The sequence below is a fragment of the Buceros rhinoceros genome, unplaced genomic scaffold (assembly GCF_000710305.1).
Source record: "Buceros rhinoceros silvestris isolate BGI_N320 unplaced genomic scaffold, ASM71030v1 scaffold808, whole genome shotgun sequence".
NCBI classification, from domain to species: Eukaryota; Metazoa; Chordata; class Aves; order Bucerotiformes; family Bucerotidae; genus Buceros; species Buceros rhinoceros.
In genome coordinates, this window is record NW_010424858.1 from 74,776 (window position 1) to 91,312 (window position 16,537).

Sequence of the window (16,537 nt, forward strand, 5' to 3'; positions counted from 1 at the left end):
TGCCTTGGGACAGTGGTAAGATTAGGAGCTGCTATAAATAGCTGTTGCACTGTGGGAGTGGTATCACAAAAATGAGCTTTACACAAACAGACTGTCATTTCGCTTTGTGGGGGATGAGCGTGTTTGGCTTACAAAAGATCTCTCCTTGAGATGTTTTTGTCCTCTTCTGAATCATTGCAATTGAAGCTGTGAGATTGTTTGGGCCACCACCATCAGGTCCTAAAATATACAACACAATAATGTTATGAAGCTTTATGAAACTTACTGTCCAAGTGCCGCTGAGCTTTTATATCAGCAGTGTTCTGTGCTGATGGTTCACTGTTTGAGGCTGATCTGACGGGGCTGGATGCCTCTAGGGAAACAGGCAGTGGATATGCCCTTAGTGCTTGTAGAGCTACAGGAGGGTTTCTGGTCACCATCTGTGACTTTTGAAGGAGGCCGTGTCTATGCCTCAGGAGCTGTAAGAATTACTTGGTCAAAAAAAAACCAAAACCACCAAACAAAAAACCAACCAAACAAAAAAAAAAAAAACAACCCCAAACCTGAACTATTGAAATAAAAGTGGAAAAAAGCTGTAATAACTTGAGGGATGACAATATGATAAAAAAGGTAGTAGTATAGGACTCCCCTTCCTGACTAAGTGGTGTTCCCATGTCTTGTTTTCTGTGGTTGGATGCTGAATGGATACTTTCCCCAGCCTATAAATTAAGTAAAAGCAACAGACGTTGTGTTTTTTTTTTTTTTTTTTTAAATATTTTTTTTTCATTCCTCTAATGAAGGCTGTTTGGAAAGATGCACAAATTGATTCAGCAGGTTCAGCTGGTATGTTAAGAAATAGGTAAGCAACAGACGTTGTGTTTTTTTTTTTTTTTTTTAAATATTTGTATTTCATTCCTCTAATGAAGGCTGTTTGGAAAGATGCACAAATTGATTCAGCAGGTTCAGCTGGTATGTTAAGAAATAGGTGTAACGAATGAGGACTCCACTGAAACTGGCAAACACATTCATATGTAGTCCACTGGATTTGATATTTCATCTTAGTGCCAGATGAGTAACTGATCTTCATTAAATAGTAATTTTCAGTGATCAGATTACTTTATTCTTTTCCTAAACTGCTTTAGCAGGAGATGGCATTCAAGCGCCATTTCACCCAAGCTGGAATTAGATGCTGTACTGCCTCTTCTGATTTCTGGAGAAGGGTGGGGTGGATAATTATATTGAGTAATTATGTTTGATATTCATTCCATTTATTTGGTTTTTTCTTTTCAATTTGCAGGAAAGCAATCTCCAGGTCAGGCCTTCAGCACTTGGCTCCTGTGCATTCGCTCAACATTGCAGTCTCCAATGGACCTGTGAAGGAAGCAAGGGCGGCCTTAGAGTGGACTGTAGGTGTTTTGGTTTTTAGCAGTTGATTTGAACAGCAGCACTTGTTAGTGCTCTCTCCATTCTTAAATCAGCACAAGATACGGTGTTGCTATCAGAATTAGTGCTGGTCGTTAGGAACATGTTTCTATTATGAAATGAAGCACAAGGTAGAGATGTGAAAACTTATGGAGACTTGAGCAGCACAGAGCAGAGCTGTTGAGATTTTTCGGCTTGAGAACTCTCTGGCAACATGTGCTCACTGCCTTCTTGACAATGTTTGCCATCCAAATGTGATATGATTTTAGCACAGCAAGGTTTTGTACCTCTGCTTGATGGGCCAAAATTTAAGGCTGAAGACAAATGTTGAGTCGGCTGGGTCTTTAGAGTAGACAGTAGAAATCTTTGGTCATGATGTTTTCTAGCTATGGCTAGATTTCTCTGGGCTCAGACTGGCTTGCAGACATGGAAAACATATTTCCATTTCTTGCATCTTGCTTCTCTTATGTTTCTGGGCGAGTTCAGAATGTGTCAGTTTGGAACTGTCCAGAAAAGAGTATTTCAGTTGGAAGGAACAGCTATCATCTAGTCCAACTGCCTGACTGCTTCAGAGCTGACCAAAAGTTGAACTGTGGTATTAAGGCCATTGTCCAAATGCCTTTAAAACATTGACAGGTGTGGGCCATTGACCGCCTCCCTAGGAAACTTGTTCCAGTGTTTGACCACCCTCTTCGTATAGAAGCGTTTCCTAATGTCAGGTCTGAACCTCCCTGACGAAGCTTTGAACCATTCCCATGCACCTTCCCAGTGGTTATGCCATGGTACATACTAAGGAGGCGAACCTTAAGCCAGCAGGTCACACAAATACTCTGTTTAAAGCAAAATATGCAGTTGATCTTAACACTAGGCTATTGGTAAAGAACTCATTGCTGCATCAAGGCACCAGCCACTCAAGTGGCTTTTTGGTGAAGATAACTAACGTTTTGATGAATATGGCTTATGTTTATCTCTGTTATCCGTACCAAGACTGAAAGGTTTCTAGTTGGCATGCTCTGCTTCAACCCCAGCCATTGCATGTAAAGTATAAGGGGGTGAAATTTTACAGGTTGTGTTGCAGGAAGCTGGATTAGAGTCACTATGATGTCCTACAGTATTGTACTTTAACACAGGGTGTTAAAATGAGTTTGAAAGCTTACACTGAATCCTCTTGGAAGGGCTTTGGAGAATACCTTGATCTTTGGCCCCAGGAAACCTAGGTCCTCATTCAGCATGGCATTAAAACACATGCTTCCTTTGAGTCATCAATGCTGTTTAGTGGAAATCTGAAGGATCAGTCACATACGTGAAGGGCAAGGCATAGGCTAAACACCTTTCAAAATTGTACTTGGAGAACAACAGCAACAAAATCCAAACCAAAAAACCTAAATCCCAAGACCAACAACCACAACTTACCCTTCTTCGAAGTTGATTGTTTACCCATTTTACCAGGTCGTTCCTCTTGTGATCCCAACACACTGCAGAACTTGTTATAAGTTTCTGAATATTGATTAAATATGAGTTTTAAGTGTGTATGTGTGTGGAGGGGGCATTTTTGCACTTTACTTCCCGACTAATGGTTTAGATTTTTGATCAGTTCAATTTCTCAGTTGTTCCAGTCTCTCAGATCAGTGTTGTTGCTTTACTCTTCACACTTGGATTAGAGAAGGGAGACAACCCTCTGGCATGTGGGGAAAGGAACAAGATAGTGAGTGGAAGACATCTGTGGCTGGGAGGAGCCTGAACTGGCCAGCTGTAGTAACTGATGAACGTTGGGGAGAAAGGCATTTCTCAAATCTGAGGTGTAGTGCAAGAGATAACAAGGAGGTGGTTTGAAGGTGTGAAGAAGCTGAAATGGGCCAAAGTTTCTAATGGGTAGTGAATGTCAGTAAAGCAAAAGTGAAATTCAGAGTTTTATTTGGTAGAGTGAAAAAATATTTGGATTAAGATGTGTAGGAGACAGACAGGAAGTCTTAATCACTGGAAGGCAGCATTAATCAGTGCATGTTGTGTCCCCATCGATATCATCCTGCTCTTCAGTATTTCTAAGGATGATTCTCTAAGGACCCACGATCTTTCCAAAGTCTAAGTGATATGAACGTAAGTTGTCACTTGACTTTGCAGTAGAAAAAGTTTCCTCCTTGTTGTCTTCATAGTAATAACTGGAAAGAATTACCTGGCTATACTCTCCATTTTAGATAACCCTTTGCAGGTGATTTGCATTATCAGATGATCTAGTGAACAGGACACTGTTTCAAAGAGTAGGGTGTCCATTCCCTGCTCTGCCATTTACCTCATGAATAAACTCACATGAATTGTTTTGCCTCTGGGTACACCAGCATCTCTAGCTGTAAAATGCAGGAGATGATTCTGATGTCTCTTAAAACCTTTTACATAAGAAACTATATCGTTTTGTTATTGTTGTTGCTACTATCTATCATCCCTGAGGTTTCTTTTCTCTAACATACTTACAAATGTCCAGTTTCATCACCTAACTCAAGTTAACTTGTAGCTTTGTTGTTGAATTTAATGGTATGTTTTCACAGCAGGGCCGTGCAGAATATATTCTCTGGAGTAGGTGATGTTATAGCTAAAGGGGAGTGCAGAGCATGCCTTACCAAAAAGGGACCACATTAAATGTTTGTCACTGTGATATGTTTATACATAGCCCCTTCTCCACCCTTACCCATTTTAGGAATCAGTCTCATGTGTTAAATGATAAAGAAAGTAATTCTAGTCCACATTCTCAAGTAAGTACAGACTGAGCCACCTCATACAGTGCCTGTGTACCAGTGGGGATCTTAGGTCTCTGTATATTTTTATACTTGCATTCGCTCCCAAGGAAAATAACCATAAGCTTTTATGCAAAGTCATCCTGTAATTTCTTTTTAGGTACTGCCTTCTAGATCTTGGTTTCTTTGGTGCCTTCAAAAATCTTGACAGCCACTGGGATTTTAGTGTGTTGAGCTTCCCACTAGGCAAAAATGTCTCATTTAGATTGTCCATAATGCATTTGATTGTAGATGCTCATTTCTTGCTTACCCCTAGCAGGCATTTATGGCCCATAAGAGGCATTTGAAGACATGCAGCTTCAATTCTTCCATTCTTGGAGTTCAATGAAAAAAGCTTGAAATTGATCTGTGCTTTCCATTCAGTGAATGGAGTCACAGTTCTCTAGGTGCAAGTTGAGTGTTTTTCAGAGGTGAAATATTATTAAATTATAAATTATATGTATTACCTTATAAATTATATGTAATAAAGAAAAAAATAAATCTTAACAAGAATAGAAGACTATGCATTGAGAGTAGAAGTTGAAAACTGGCATTTGTCAGGATGTGAAAGCAGGGTCAGAACAGCTGGGAGCATTGTAAAAGGCACTACCCAATTGCACACAGATGGGGTAAGGAAAGAGAGACCTCATCTGGAGTTGAACCTAACAAACAGGAACATGAAGGACCACAGGAATGGTTGCTGTAGACATTTCATCAGCAGTAGGAACACTAGGAAAAATGTTGGGCCGCCACTGAATGGAGCACGGGATGTGGTGACAAAGGATATGGAAAAAACCATGTGCTCGAAGCTTTTTTTTTTTTTTTTTTTTTTTTCCCCCTGGTGCACTCTTCTACAACCATTTCTCTTCCTATATCTCTGCTGCAAAGTGATCGGAAGGATAGAAAAAGCAACTTTTGCCTTTTTTTTTTTTTTTTTTTTACCTCCATTTTTACTGGTAAGTCTTGCCTTCAGGAATCCCAGATGCCTGACACCAGTGGCTGAAGCAAGGAAGACTTTCCTTTGTAGAGGATGATCAGGTTAGGGAGTGCTCAGACTGAATGTACAGAAGTCCATGGGACCTGATCAGATGCCTGCAAAAGTGTTGAGGCAGCTGGCTCACTTTGATTCCTGGGAAGATGATGAAGCCTTCTGGAGGCCATTTCCAAAAATATTAAGAATAAGAAAGTGACTGAGAGGAGTCAGCACGGATTTATGGAAAGGACATCTTGCCTGACCGATCTTTCTATAATCAAACGACTGGCTTGCTAGGTGAGGGGAGAGCAGTAGATGTTATGCTGACTTTTGCAAGGCTTTAGACACTAACTCCCATATCTCCCTTGTAGACAAACTAAGGAATTATGGACTAAATAGACAGGGAGGTGACCAGTGAGGTGTTTATAAACAGTGAATGTGAGTTTGCAATGAGTCTGCGGTGTGTTCTGTGGTTTTTCTGCCATTAGACAGTTGCGCTGTCCCCTTACTTTCTTGGATAGTTAACGTCTGTAAGTGCATAGCGATACACTACGCTGTAGATAATTAACGGACGTGTTAATACACTAATACATATGATGAAATAGTTCCCTCATTGATCTATGTAAATGCATTTCTTTTCCATGTGAATGGTTTGGCTTCTGTGTCATTGATTCCTAAAGGCTATACTAATTTTTACACCAAAAATTACCTCCCTTCTGTTAGAGTGCCTGCAAGACTAAGTTTTTTAATTGGGAACTGAGTATTCAGTTGAAATGTACATCATTAGATGCTCACATGAGAAATGGGAACCCTGGGACGTGGGTATCCCATTAGTCACATAAAAACATGTAGAGGCACTGGGAACTTTAGTTCCCCTTAGTGATGAGTGCAAGCTCCACACATACTTAAAAAGTGCTGAAATTTTGCATGCAGGAGATGCTTGAATTAGTGTGTTCAGGATCAGTAGTCCTATTTTGCTGTTTCTTTTTCATCGAGGTTTGAGAACTAATGTTCTTTCCAGAGACATCTGAAGAGAAAAAAGAGATCTGTCATATTTTACAACGGTGGCCGTTTCTATTCCTTTTTTTCTATGGTATAGAGGATGCAGTGATATAACAGAAGGTACCTTTCTTGAAAATAGATATTTTTTCATTGCTGGCAAAAGAACTTGAAGTTAAGCCTTTGTCAGCCAAAATAATGGTTTGTGAGAACATAGGGAATCATCACCTCAGCTGATGATAGCATCTGGGCACTGCTCCTCCATGAAGACAAACATTGTTATTCTGCTTCTACATACTGATGATCTTTCAGATGATGGTAACAGGAATCTTAAAAGCTCAGCAGAGAACACAGGAGTGGGTAACTAATGCAGAGGTGTTGGAAAGCACAGTGGGGGAAAGGAGAATGACAGAAAGATCTAGAAATGTGGAGAACCTAGTCCTTAAAGTTGAACACCCCAAAATAGTTCTGAAAGTTGGACCCTACATATCTTCAAGTTTTTTTAAGTAATGAGGTAGTATCATACCTCCATGATGTTTTATTTTCGTTTCTGTCCATGTTACATTTGTAATAATTAAAGAAAGGGTGACTTCCACGGAAAAAATATTCCCAAATTAAAATGTGCTGAAGTGGAGTTAAAATTGAGAATATATATAAACAGAAAAACATCTGGGACATCACTATTTTTTGCAACATGAGCATTACAAACTCTGGTATTTCAGAGTTAAGGGTAAAACGCAAGCCAAATATGAGAAAACACATTTGGGAAAAAGACATCCAAACAAACTTGCTTCTGCTCAGTAAGACCTCATAAAGAAAAGGGCTAAAGCTAATAGTTTATGCATACAAATATGTTTAATTAAATTTAGATTGATGAACACTAATTTTAAACTAATCATGAGTTTAGCACCCAAATGTATATTTCTAAGAAGATTCATGTCTCTTATTAGAGTGTTAACAAAAGGAAAAAAATTCTTAATGGCTTATTTTAGAATTATTTTTTTCCCCCCAGAACGTCAGTTCATCAGAGCTCCATTCATCCCATTACAACTGGAGTTACAACTCCTTTAACTAGAAAGTTGGGCTGACTAGCATATTTCTTTAGCTGAGAGTCTATAGCTGCTTGACTGGCAAATTAAATTATTTAGGTTTATCTGCATTGCTTTTGAAATGGTGCCAACTGCAGCCTGAAGAACAGTGAAGTACGAAGATACTTAAAGGCTTCAGCAAAATGGCAACGCTTGCTCTGTTGTTTAACCATGCTGGTGCACTTAGAAGAATAAACTTAGCTGAATTCGTGACTTGTACACAGCAGGTTATGATGATGCACACGTAATTACATCGTTCCCCAACTCCTAGTCCTTGAATTCCTATTTCCCTTTCACTTCGGGGAGGATTGTGTGTGCTTTTTATTTCATATGCAAGGAATGTTTGCTATAACAAATTTATTTTTGTTTGCTGTTAAGGTGGTAATGGATCAGGAACAATTGAATGGGAGGTCTCCATCTGGGAGAGCATATTGAGTTCGTGTGTCCCCTGTGAGGCAGGCTGCATCTGCCAGGAAAGCACTGCTGCCTCCGCTTCAGCGAGCAGGGGCTCTTTCTCTTCACAGGACACTGAGCTCACACACTCACAAGGGCGGGGAAGCCAGGCAAGGAAATAGAGTTCCCAGTTCTCTTCTTAACTGCAGAATATTAGGCCGCAGTCACTGCTGTTTTATCTGTGACACTGGATGGTGTCCCTTTTCTACATAGCAAGCCAAAGCACGTCTGCTTAAAAGCATGATTTGACAGATCAGCTAAACTGCTCTAACACTGAGGTGCTACCAAAAGCATCGCACCTTTAACCCTCTGCTCCTTCTGTCAGATCCAGCAGTTATGTGGTCACAGGGTGAGTCATTTTGTCTAGCTGATTTGGTAGATAGAAGTTATCTACTTTTTTCCCATCAGCTGAACTGATTAATGTGTAGCTTCACAGCCACTAGATCTGGCGTGAGGAAAATGGCAAAAGTATGAGACTGGGGTCTCAGGGGTCAGGGACAGAAAGAGGACTGCCTCTTTAGCAGTCATTTACTCCTAAGGCAAACATAAAGACATCAAGAGCAAAATAAACTGCACTGGTGAATTATTTATGAAAAGGTTGCTGAACCCAAAACTCTTGGCGAAAAATATCTATGTCAACATGTGGAAGTGATGGTGTAGCCTTTACTGTGCTTTAGTTTTGTGATAAACAGGAGCTCAGAACAGAAGTGATCCCAGCGACCTCTGTCAGCTTATGTCTAGTAGTTGGAATACCATTTTGTCCAGCACATTGTGAAATACTGCCTGTAAATTTTAGAGTAGAAAATACTGATTTGCTGAAGTCAGAATTCTTCATAGAAATGTACTGATTTTTGTCAAATTTCCTATTAGAATGGAATGAAAAATTTGGCTTCAAAAAGGTCAAAGCGTTTTCCTTTAACTATGTCTTGATTTTCATAAGTGCTATCAGAATATCTCATAAATGACAGCGCCCCTGTAAAATTTAAAACAGTGAAGTTCAAATAATTCCCTTTGATCTTACTGAGACATAGTAATCAACAGGCAAAGCTTTTTGGGGTAGGGCATTTCATTTTGGTAAATCTCAGCTCTTTGCTCTGATTCAAGATGAAAGAGGATTTTTTCCCAAATGTCAGTTTGCTGGAATTGAAATTGTGAGTTTTCCCTCGCAGTGCTGTGAAATTGTTCGTGGCAGTAGGTGTGCCAGTTATACCAGATCAGGTTATTTACATTTTTATTATCTCGTGTTGTCAGAACTCTATCACAGCATGAGCTACAAAGGTCATCCTTGTAGACTACTTACTGATTTTATTTATGCTGCGATGTAAAGTCAGACGTATGAATCTATGATACAGTCTGGAACAACAGAGAGAAAACTCAATCAGTCTAAACTAGGTTATGGAAATAGGCCACTTTATCTTTAGAAATCCTAGGTGGCAAGTTACATGGACATGGTCTGAATGAAGGGGTGTTTAATCTGGTTTTAATGTAATTTTGATTCCTCTTTAAAAAGTATGTCCCAAGAGCTGTGTGCTTTCTTATTTATCTTTCATAGTTGATCATTCCTAAATATCTTTTATAATCTATAAAGTTTAGCTCTGGGTTATAACGTTTCATCAGCAGACTATGTGTTCAGGTAAAAGAGTATTTGATGAGCTCATATCCTCTTGCTTTGGTCCTCTTGCCTGGCTCCTCATAAACGAGACAGGAAGTTAATATGCTGGGCAATACTGGGGGCATAGGAATTTTATTAGTATGATGTGACTAGGCTTCCATGAGAGGCTGTAAAACTGATCTAGTTCTTGCCAGAGAACACTGCTTTAATATAAGGATAAATTTGAAGAGAAAGAATTTACCATCTGAGTAAGTCTTGAAGAATTTCTGAAGCTAGTTCAAGTTCTTAAAATCTACTTTGCATTATAAAAGTGCTGAATAGCCGCATCTAAACTATTGTGCACTGAACTGTACAGTTCAGGACAATCTCTGTCCCAGGGATTCTACAGTTCAGGAGGACAGACAGACTGAAGGGTGAGAAGAAACAGAGGTGTAGAAGAATGTGCCACTAAATGAAGACTAATCAGGGTGCAGTGACAGTAGACTGTAATCCCAGTCTCACTCTCATTCAGCCTCTTGTTCTGAGGGATAATATTGAGTCTGACATCAGTGGGAACGTTCCTATCAGGGAGAACACCTGTGGACAGGCAGACCTCTCACTAGGGAAAAAACACCCCAAACAATGTTGGTTTTGTCCTCTTGCTTTATTTGAAGTGAGCTCCATAGTTGTGCTAGGCACCACATGCACACTTGCATAGGTCTTGGCTATTGCGGATGAGCTCGTACCGCAGAAGGCAAAGGATTTTGACAATTTTGCTTCTCTGCGTTACCTAAGAAATCTGCATGGCAAGAGAATTTTTCTCATTTCATCACTTTGAAACTGTCAGTGGTATTTTCAATAAATTATTTTAACCAAGATGGCTATTTCAGAGCATCCTGCTGTCGGACGCCATCTGTTTGGTAAGCGTCATCATTTGTGACTTCTGCAGTGTGGGAACCAAATGTCAGAGACTGTCAAAGCATTTTCCATCATGCTCTAATTCTAGCTGAACAGAAATCCTATTTATTCACTTTTCTTAAGTAGTGAGACTTCTTAGGCTTCTTAGTTGAGCCAGGATTACAGTCAAGTGAAAACTGTAAGTCTTTCTACAACCAAATTTTCTTAGAACAAGAATTTTTATAAAATTAAGGCACAGCTTTGGTCAAATGAGACTGTCAAAGTAAAATCAGATGTTACCTTGTTAATCGCTGCTAATTCTAGGTAGATTTTTTTCTCTTTTCTCTGTGTTCTCAGATAAATGCATCATTCTTTCAAGCATGAAACTAAAGCCTGGTCGTTCCTGGCCACTTAATGTTTTGTTGATGTTTTCATAAACATACAATGTTGATCAAGACATTAGAGAAAAAAAAAAAGAGGCATTTTTCCCTATCTAAACTATTCTGTCATACTAAAGCTACAGTCACGATGTTATTTTGCACTTCTGGGCCCAGTTCTCAATTTTTTTGCCTTCTCCAGTGGAAAGTTCAATAGTTGTGTTTTTGTATAATGTCTCTTGATTTTCTGGTTCTTTAAAATTCTGTGTATATCCCGTGCTTATGAAATCTAGAGTCCCAGTTAAACCATGCAGCGTGTGGGGAGAACATAGGCCAAGTTTCACTGAACTATACACAAAAGATGCTTTGGATTCTGATTGGTGAACACATCAATCATTGTATCATCAGCATCCTTTAAGCAGGGGTGGTCAGGGTAATACTGTTATGGCTTTGCATGTAGAGAAACAAAACGATGTGATTGTGCGGTTGTTGGTTTATTGTGGGTTTTTCCTTTTTCTAAACTTGTGGTGAAAATCGTATCTCTTTTTTTCTCTATGCTCGCATGACTGAATTTCACAAATCAAATTAATAACTATCTTTTCTCAGGAAAATGCTGTGAATGGAGAGCATCTGTGGCTGGAGACAAATGTTTCCGGGGACCTTTGCTACCTGGGAGAGGAAAGCTGCCAAGTCAAATTCTCAGTGAGTGATTTTCAGATTTTTTTCTTTCCTTCTGAGGTGACAAGGCTGACTTCACATACAGTGCTCAGACACTTGGGGGCTTTAATTGTTTGCTGCTGTTATTGATGCTTGTGTTCCAGAAGGATGCAAAAGGGGCAAAAAGGTGCTGGTTAAGGACTTTATTGCTTGGGGAAAAAGCCCCAAACAATTTTGAGTGAGGTTATTTACACTGTGAGAACAGTTGTAATGAGTAGTTTTATTAATATGGTAAGTGAAGTAAACGTGGGTAAAGCCCTTCCCAAATCTTCGTCTGCGAAGCCAAGCCATGATGATGATGAAGGGAATACTGAGATATTTCAGAAATGTTTGAAGAAAGAAGCCTATTTTATTTATATACACAGATATATCACTTGCTGGGTTTTCTGAGTGCAGGGTGTGAAGTAATTTTTGTGATTTTAATCACTGCAAGGATTTGAACTGAATTTTCGAAACTCCGAATGCACTCACCAGCAATGAGTGCACTCATATTTGAGTGTTTGCCTTCTCCTGTTTGAGAACATTCAAGCTTTGCTTTCTCCTATTGAAACTTTTCTGCTGTGTATGAAAAAGTTTAATTGGAATGATCTCTAATCTGTGTGTGTCTCTTCTTTGACTTGGGAGTCATTGTTATACTTCCAGTCTGCTTCAACAATTCTTGTACTAGTATTTCAGCTAAAATGCTTCAGCAAAAGAAAACAAAAAGCATCTTATCTTGGTTTTTAGGACACTTGATGATAGAGTGAATCCTGCACTGAAGCCCTTGCTTTGAATCAATGCTTAAGGGAGATGCTGGCCCTTGGACTCTAAGGTGCAAGGGGAGTCCTTCTTCTCTGGGGTGTGTTTGGGTACTGTTGGTGATTCTTCATAAAACCATCTTTTTGTTTTTATTTATAAAAAAACCCCTCAGATAATTTGGTCCAAGTCAAAGCATTTTGATTCACTAATCACTCCCAGTTTTGAGGGCACTTTGATCCAAAATATTAGTGCTTTCCACAACTCCTATTTAATATGCATCCTCCATAACTTCTCAAGACAAATCTTTGCTCTATGGCATATAATGTTAAGGCCAAGCCTGGAAAGTCTATGCCTATTTACAGTAAGTGCTGAAGCAAAGTCCCAACAGTAACAGACTGCTTATCTAGGGTATTATTCAAGGGACGTGTCAATGTGTGTTTGCTCTTCACTTAATTGTGCCTGAGGCACTGGGTTTTGGCAAAAGCTGGAGACAGGGATTTTTTTTGGCTGATTGGACCTTTTCTGACCCAGTACGACTGTTCTTATGTTCTTAACAGAAGAACTAAAAACTGGGTAAGTACTCCCTCATGATTTATATCAGTGAAAGCAGCACGGAAATGTAGTATTTCCCAGAAATACATTGCATACGATTTGCAAGTCTGCATCTTAGCTTTAGAGGCATCCCTCTAGGAGCTGGAAGGACTGCAGTAGCTGGTGAATTAGCCCCACTGACTTAATGCTTTTATCCGAGAATGTCAGGAGACAACTTACATGGTGACAGGCTCTTTCAGCCAGTAGACCTGGAGATGTTGAGTCATATTTAGCAAGCTGTAGAGTTTAAATTTGCTCAGTTCTTAATTGTCTGATCTTTGTTTGATATGATGAAGATTATTTTCACTTTTAGGTACTAATATATTGGTTCCCTTTAGGGAAAGTGATATCTGTGTTTATAACATGTTACAGTGTATGGGACTTTCACATTAGCTTAAGAACTAGAGATGGAAATGAAAATCCAGTTAACATTAGTGTTGTTAGTTTAACCTGATCTATCAAAAGGCTAATGCTTTTCCAGTTTGAGTCTTTGGAAGACACTGCATATTTCTAGGCTTGTCCTGGTATTCATTTGACTTAGCTCTTTTACATATAGAATATTTAAAGTCAAATATTTTCAGTAGAGAAATTGTGAGAAATAATGGAGCTGTAGCTGCACAGACTTTGCATAAAATGTTAGCCTACACAGAACATTAACTTAGAATCTCTAGAATATAGAGCTGACATTTCATGATAAATCGAAGAAGTTAGAATTAATAGAAAAGATAGTCTTAATTTTTACTAGCTTCTCACTATAAATGGTTTTAACTATTTGTAATGCCACCAGTATTAAAAATCATGAGAACAACTTAAAAAGCAAACTAAAAATATAGCTGCTTGTAAGACATTACCTTTGCTTGTGTTTTGCAGCTTTTCATCTTGGGGATCAATTCCCTTATGTCGTCTCACTGTTCTTGGTAAACACAGAGACTAAAAACATACTTAAAGATACCAAGTCACAAAACACATGAAAGCTTAGTCTGTTAGACACTGTGATGATTCTTCAGGTGAAACAATTGAACAACACTCCACATATATGTGAACACATACAGTTAGGGTGTATCTAGATGTTGATGAGACTCAGTAGAATTGTAAAAATTATTCTGAAACACCCGAAGCTGTTTTCCCTCTTTCTTCTCGAGTTTGTTTACAATGTATTGAAAATTCTGAAGAAATTATTTGAGATTTAAATGAACATGAATAAAATTAATGTAAAAATCTGAAGCAAATTGGTCTCAGATTACCGTGTGTTTATAAAGTTTCTGTCCCTCAAGCACAAGTCTATAAGTTAAACTTCTGTGAAAACTAATTCCATCTGGTTTATTAAATTGAGTATATGCAAGAAAAAAAATTAAATATATTCTCTCTCTCCTGGATGCATTCTCTTGCCTTTGATATGCTTTGGCCCAGGGGACTCAATGGAAATTATTTTGCAAGCCCTACTGAAATTAATAAAACTAACCAGCATAATTAGGTTAGGAATTTTGTCCCTGCTGTAACATTTCATAACCATTTAACAACATTCTCTGAGAAGGTTACACTTCTATGCTAAATGACCCAAGTACCTAAGTATTTTTGTGCAATGGAATGGTCAGGCCCATCAAATTAAATATTATAAGCATGAAATTACATACTCCTCTGAATTGGTCGGAGTTCTCTCATTATGTATAGGTTTTGTTCTATTTTCGCTGTCTGTGCTCATCTTCATAGGCTGCTCCATTTTGGAGTGATGGATTGCACTGTTAACAGCCTTATCTGCTACCCAGAGGGAGCCCTTTATGTCTAGTTCACGAGGTGGAGTACTGTGGTTCTGGTTTTTTTCCCCACAAAGTCTGATTCTTAACCAGAACAGCTTCAGAGCAGTTTTTCCAATGCATGGAACAGTTGAGAGCACAGAGACAGGAAAAACTACGTGTTGCATAAGGAGTGAAACATCTCCTGTTTCACAGCTAACTTTTCTCCTCCTTGGGAATAGCGCACCTCCATGCACACAGGTCTCCGTTTTCTCTTGCAGAAATCTGCTCTGCGGAGGAAGTGTGCTGCCTGCAAGATTGTGGTCCACAATGCGTGCATGGAGCAGTTAGAGAAGGTAAGACATTGCCACCTTCCGGGGCCTGACGTGGATAACACTCATTGAATTCTTTTTCTGAGGTTCCAGTCTGGAAAGCATCATATGCCTAATCAGGTTTTCACAACCGTTTTAACAGTGTATTTAACAATGTATTTGCTAAAAAAGTTGACTTAAAATTCCAGCTTATTTTTAAAAAATGATTTCTTTAAATCTTGTGAATTGTACAAAAAGGATAACAACAACAAAACCTACAGAATACTTTCACATTTTTTGTGTTTAGAAAATAATTTCCCTGTGCTTCCAGACTGAAAATTTAAGCTAGAAAATGCAGTATCCTGTCAGGTAGAAAATTGGTGTTTCAGAATTCCTCAACTGAACCTGGCATAAGTAATCTTATGACAGCTATATTTGTTATGAACAATGCAGTATAAGAGGCTACTCTGAACAGTTTTCACTGCATTTACTAGACGATACTGTTTTCTCCTCAAAACTTCAGAAATTAAGATCTTGTTTTTAAAATGGAAAGCATCAAATCTTTCCTTTAGAGTATTATTATTTCTGTGAGCATCTGTCCTGTTTCTCAGTTCCTTCAAGAGCCCTCATCACCCCCAAGTGACTATAGAATACTTCTCACGGACTTCAGTCTTACCATCAGTGATTTCTCTTCATTATGCCTAACTGGTAATCTGTTAAAGAAACCTCCCCCCACAATTTTCTTTCTTGGTGGGATGTGTGTAAAGAAATAAGTAGGAATTTCCCCATTGATTTCATTAGAGCTTCATTTTCACTCCTATATGTTTTGCAATGTCGTTCACCAGAAAAGAACTTGATGCATAACAAATTATAGCAGCAACCCTTTGGAAACAGGTTTTTTTCCTTTCCAAGTTTTTGGACTTGTGTTGACAAAATCAGAGTGACTGCCATAATACCAAGTTGGAGAGGTACCATTTCCACCCCCGATGCTTTTACCCACAGTGAAATTAGCATTAGCACAAGCTTTCAGCACAAAATGTCATCAGTGAATTTTTCATGACTTCCTTCATCATCAGCGGTGCTGACTCCCCATAGCCAAGCGAGGTGGTGGCATTGCCAGCAGCAGCAAATGAGCACTTAGATAAAAACCATTCTATTGAACTTGTTTATGCTGTTCTGGAGACCACGAAATTCACCTCTTGGCAGAGGGTTGTTATAAAGTCTGCATTCCTCTTAAACCCTATGGAGTTTAAAACTGGTACATAAGTCTTCTAGAAGCTTGGCCCTCTCTGCAAAGGGCCAAATTTACAAATTGTAAGTAAAACAAATAGAAGCTGGTGGTCTTCTCAACCTGACATAACTCATTAGTGAAACAATGAATTGCAATTCCAGGTGAATAGCTGATAGCCCTGTCTTTCATTTCTTCTTATGTAATAAGAATTTTATTTACTTCTTCGTGGTTTTTTTCCCCTGAGCTATTATTTTGAAGGCCATTATTAAATGAGTATATATTACTCATCATTAAATGAGTATTATATGGGAAGGAGAAGGGTTGTATTTAAATTTGGGGTAACTTGATCCTTCTACCTTCATAATAAAAGCAGAGCTGTGCAGTGTCCTTAAGCATTTTATTCTTTGAAGGACAGTCAGTTTAAGCTTGAATCTATTTCATTTAGTGCATCCTTATCTCACATATCCTTTGGCCTTTTCCCATGCCTTTCTCTTCTTCAGTATACTTTTTTTCTACATCCTCCTGCTCTTATTTCTATTAATTTTCTTCTCTCAAATGATTTTGTTGTTTTTGTTTTGTTTTTATAGGACTCCCTTATTTGTTAAATGCTTTTTCTCTTCAACTTCCTCAGAATGTTTTCCATTTGTGGAAGCTCCTGTTGTACTCTTT

General features: G+C 38.7%; 1 protein-coding gene across 1 annotated transcript; it reads left to right on the forward strand.

Moving 5' to 3' along the window:
• Window positions 1-1,276: 1,276 nt before the first annotated feature.
• On the forward strand, window positions 1,277-15,258 carry LOC104497638 (diacylglycerol kinase iota-like; the record flags this gene model as incomplete). Its single annotated transcript, XM_010140912.1, has 4 exons — window positions 1,277-1,385; window positions 11,154-11,249; window positions 14,608-14,682; window positions 14,969-15,258. Coding segments are annotated over 4 exons (298 nt in total), but the record flags the coding sequence as incomplete, so codon positions are not given.
• Window positions 15,259-16,537: the final 1,279 nt, after the last annotated feature.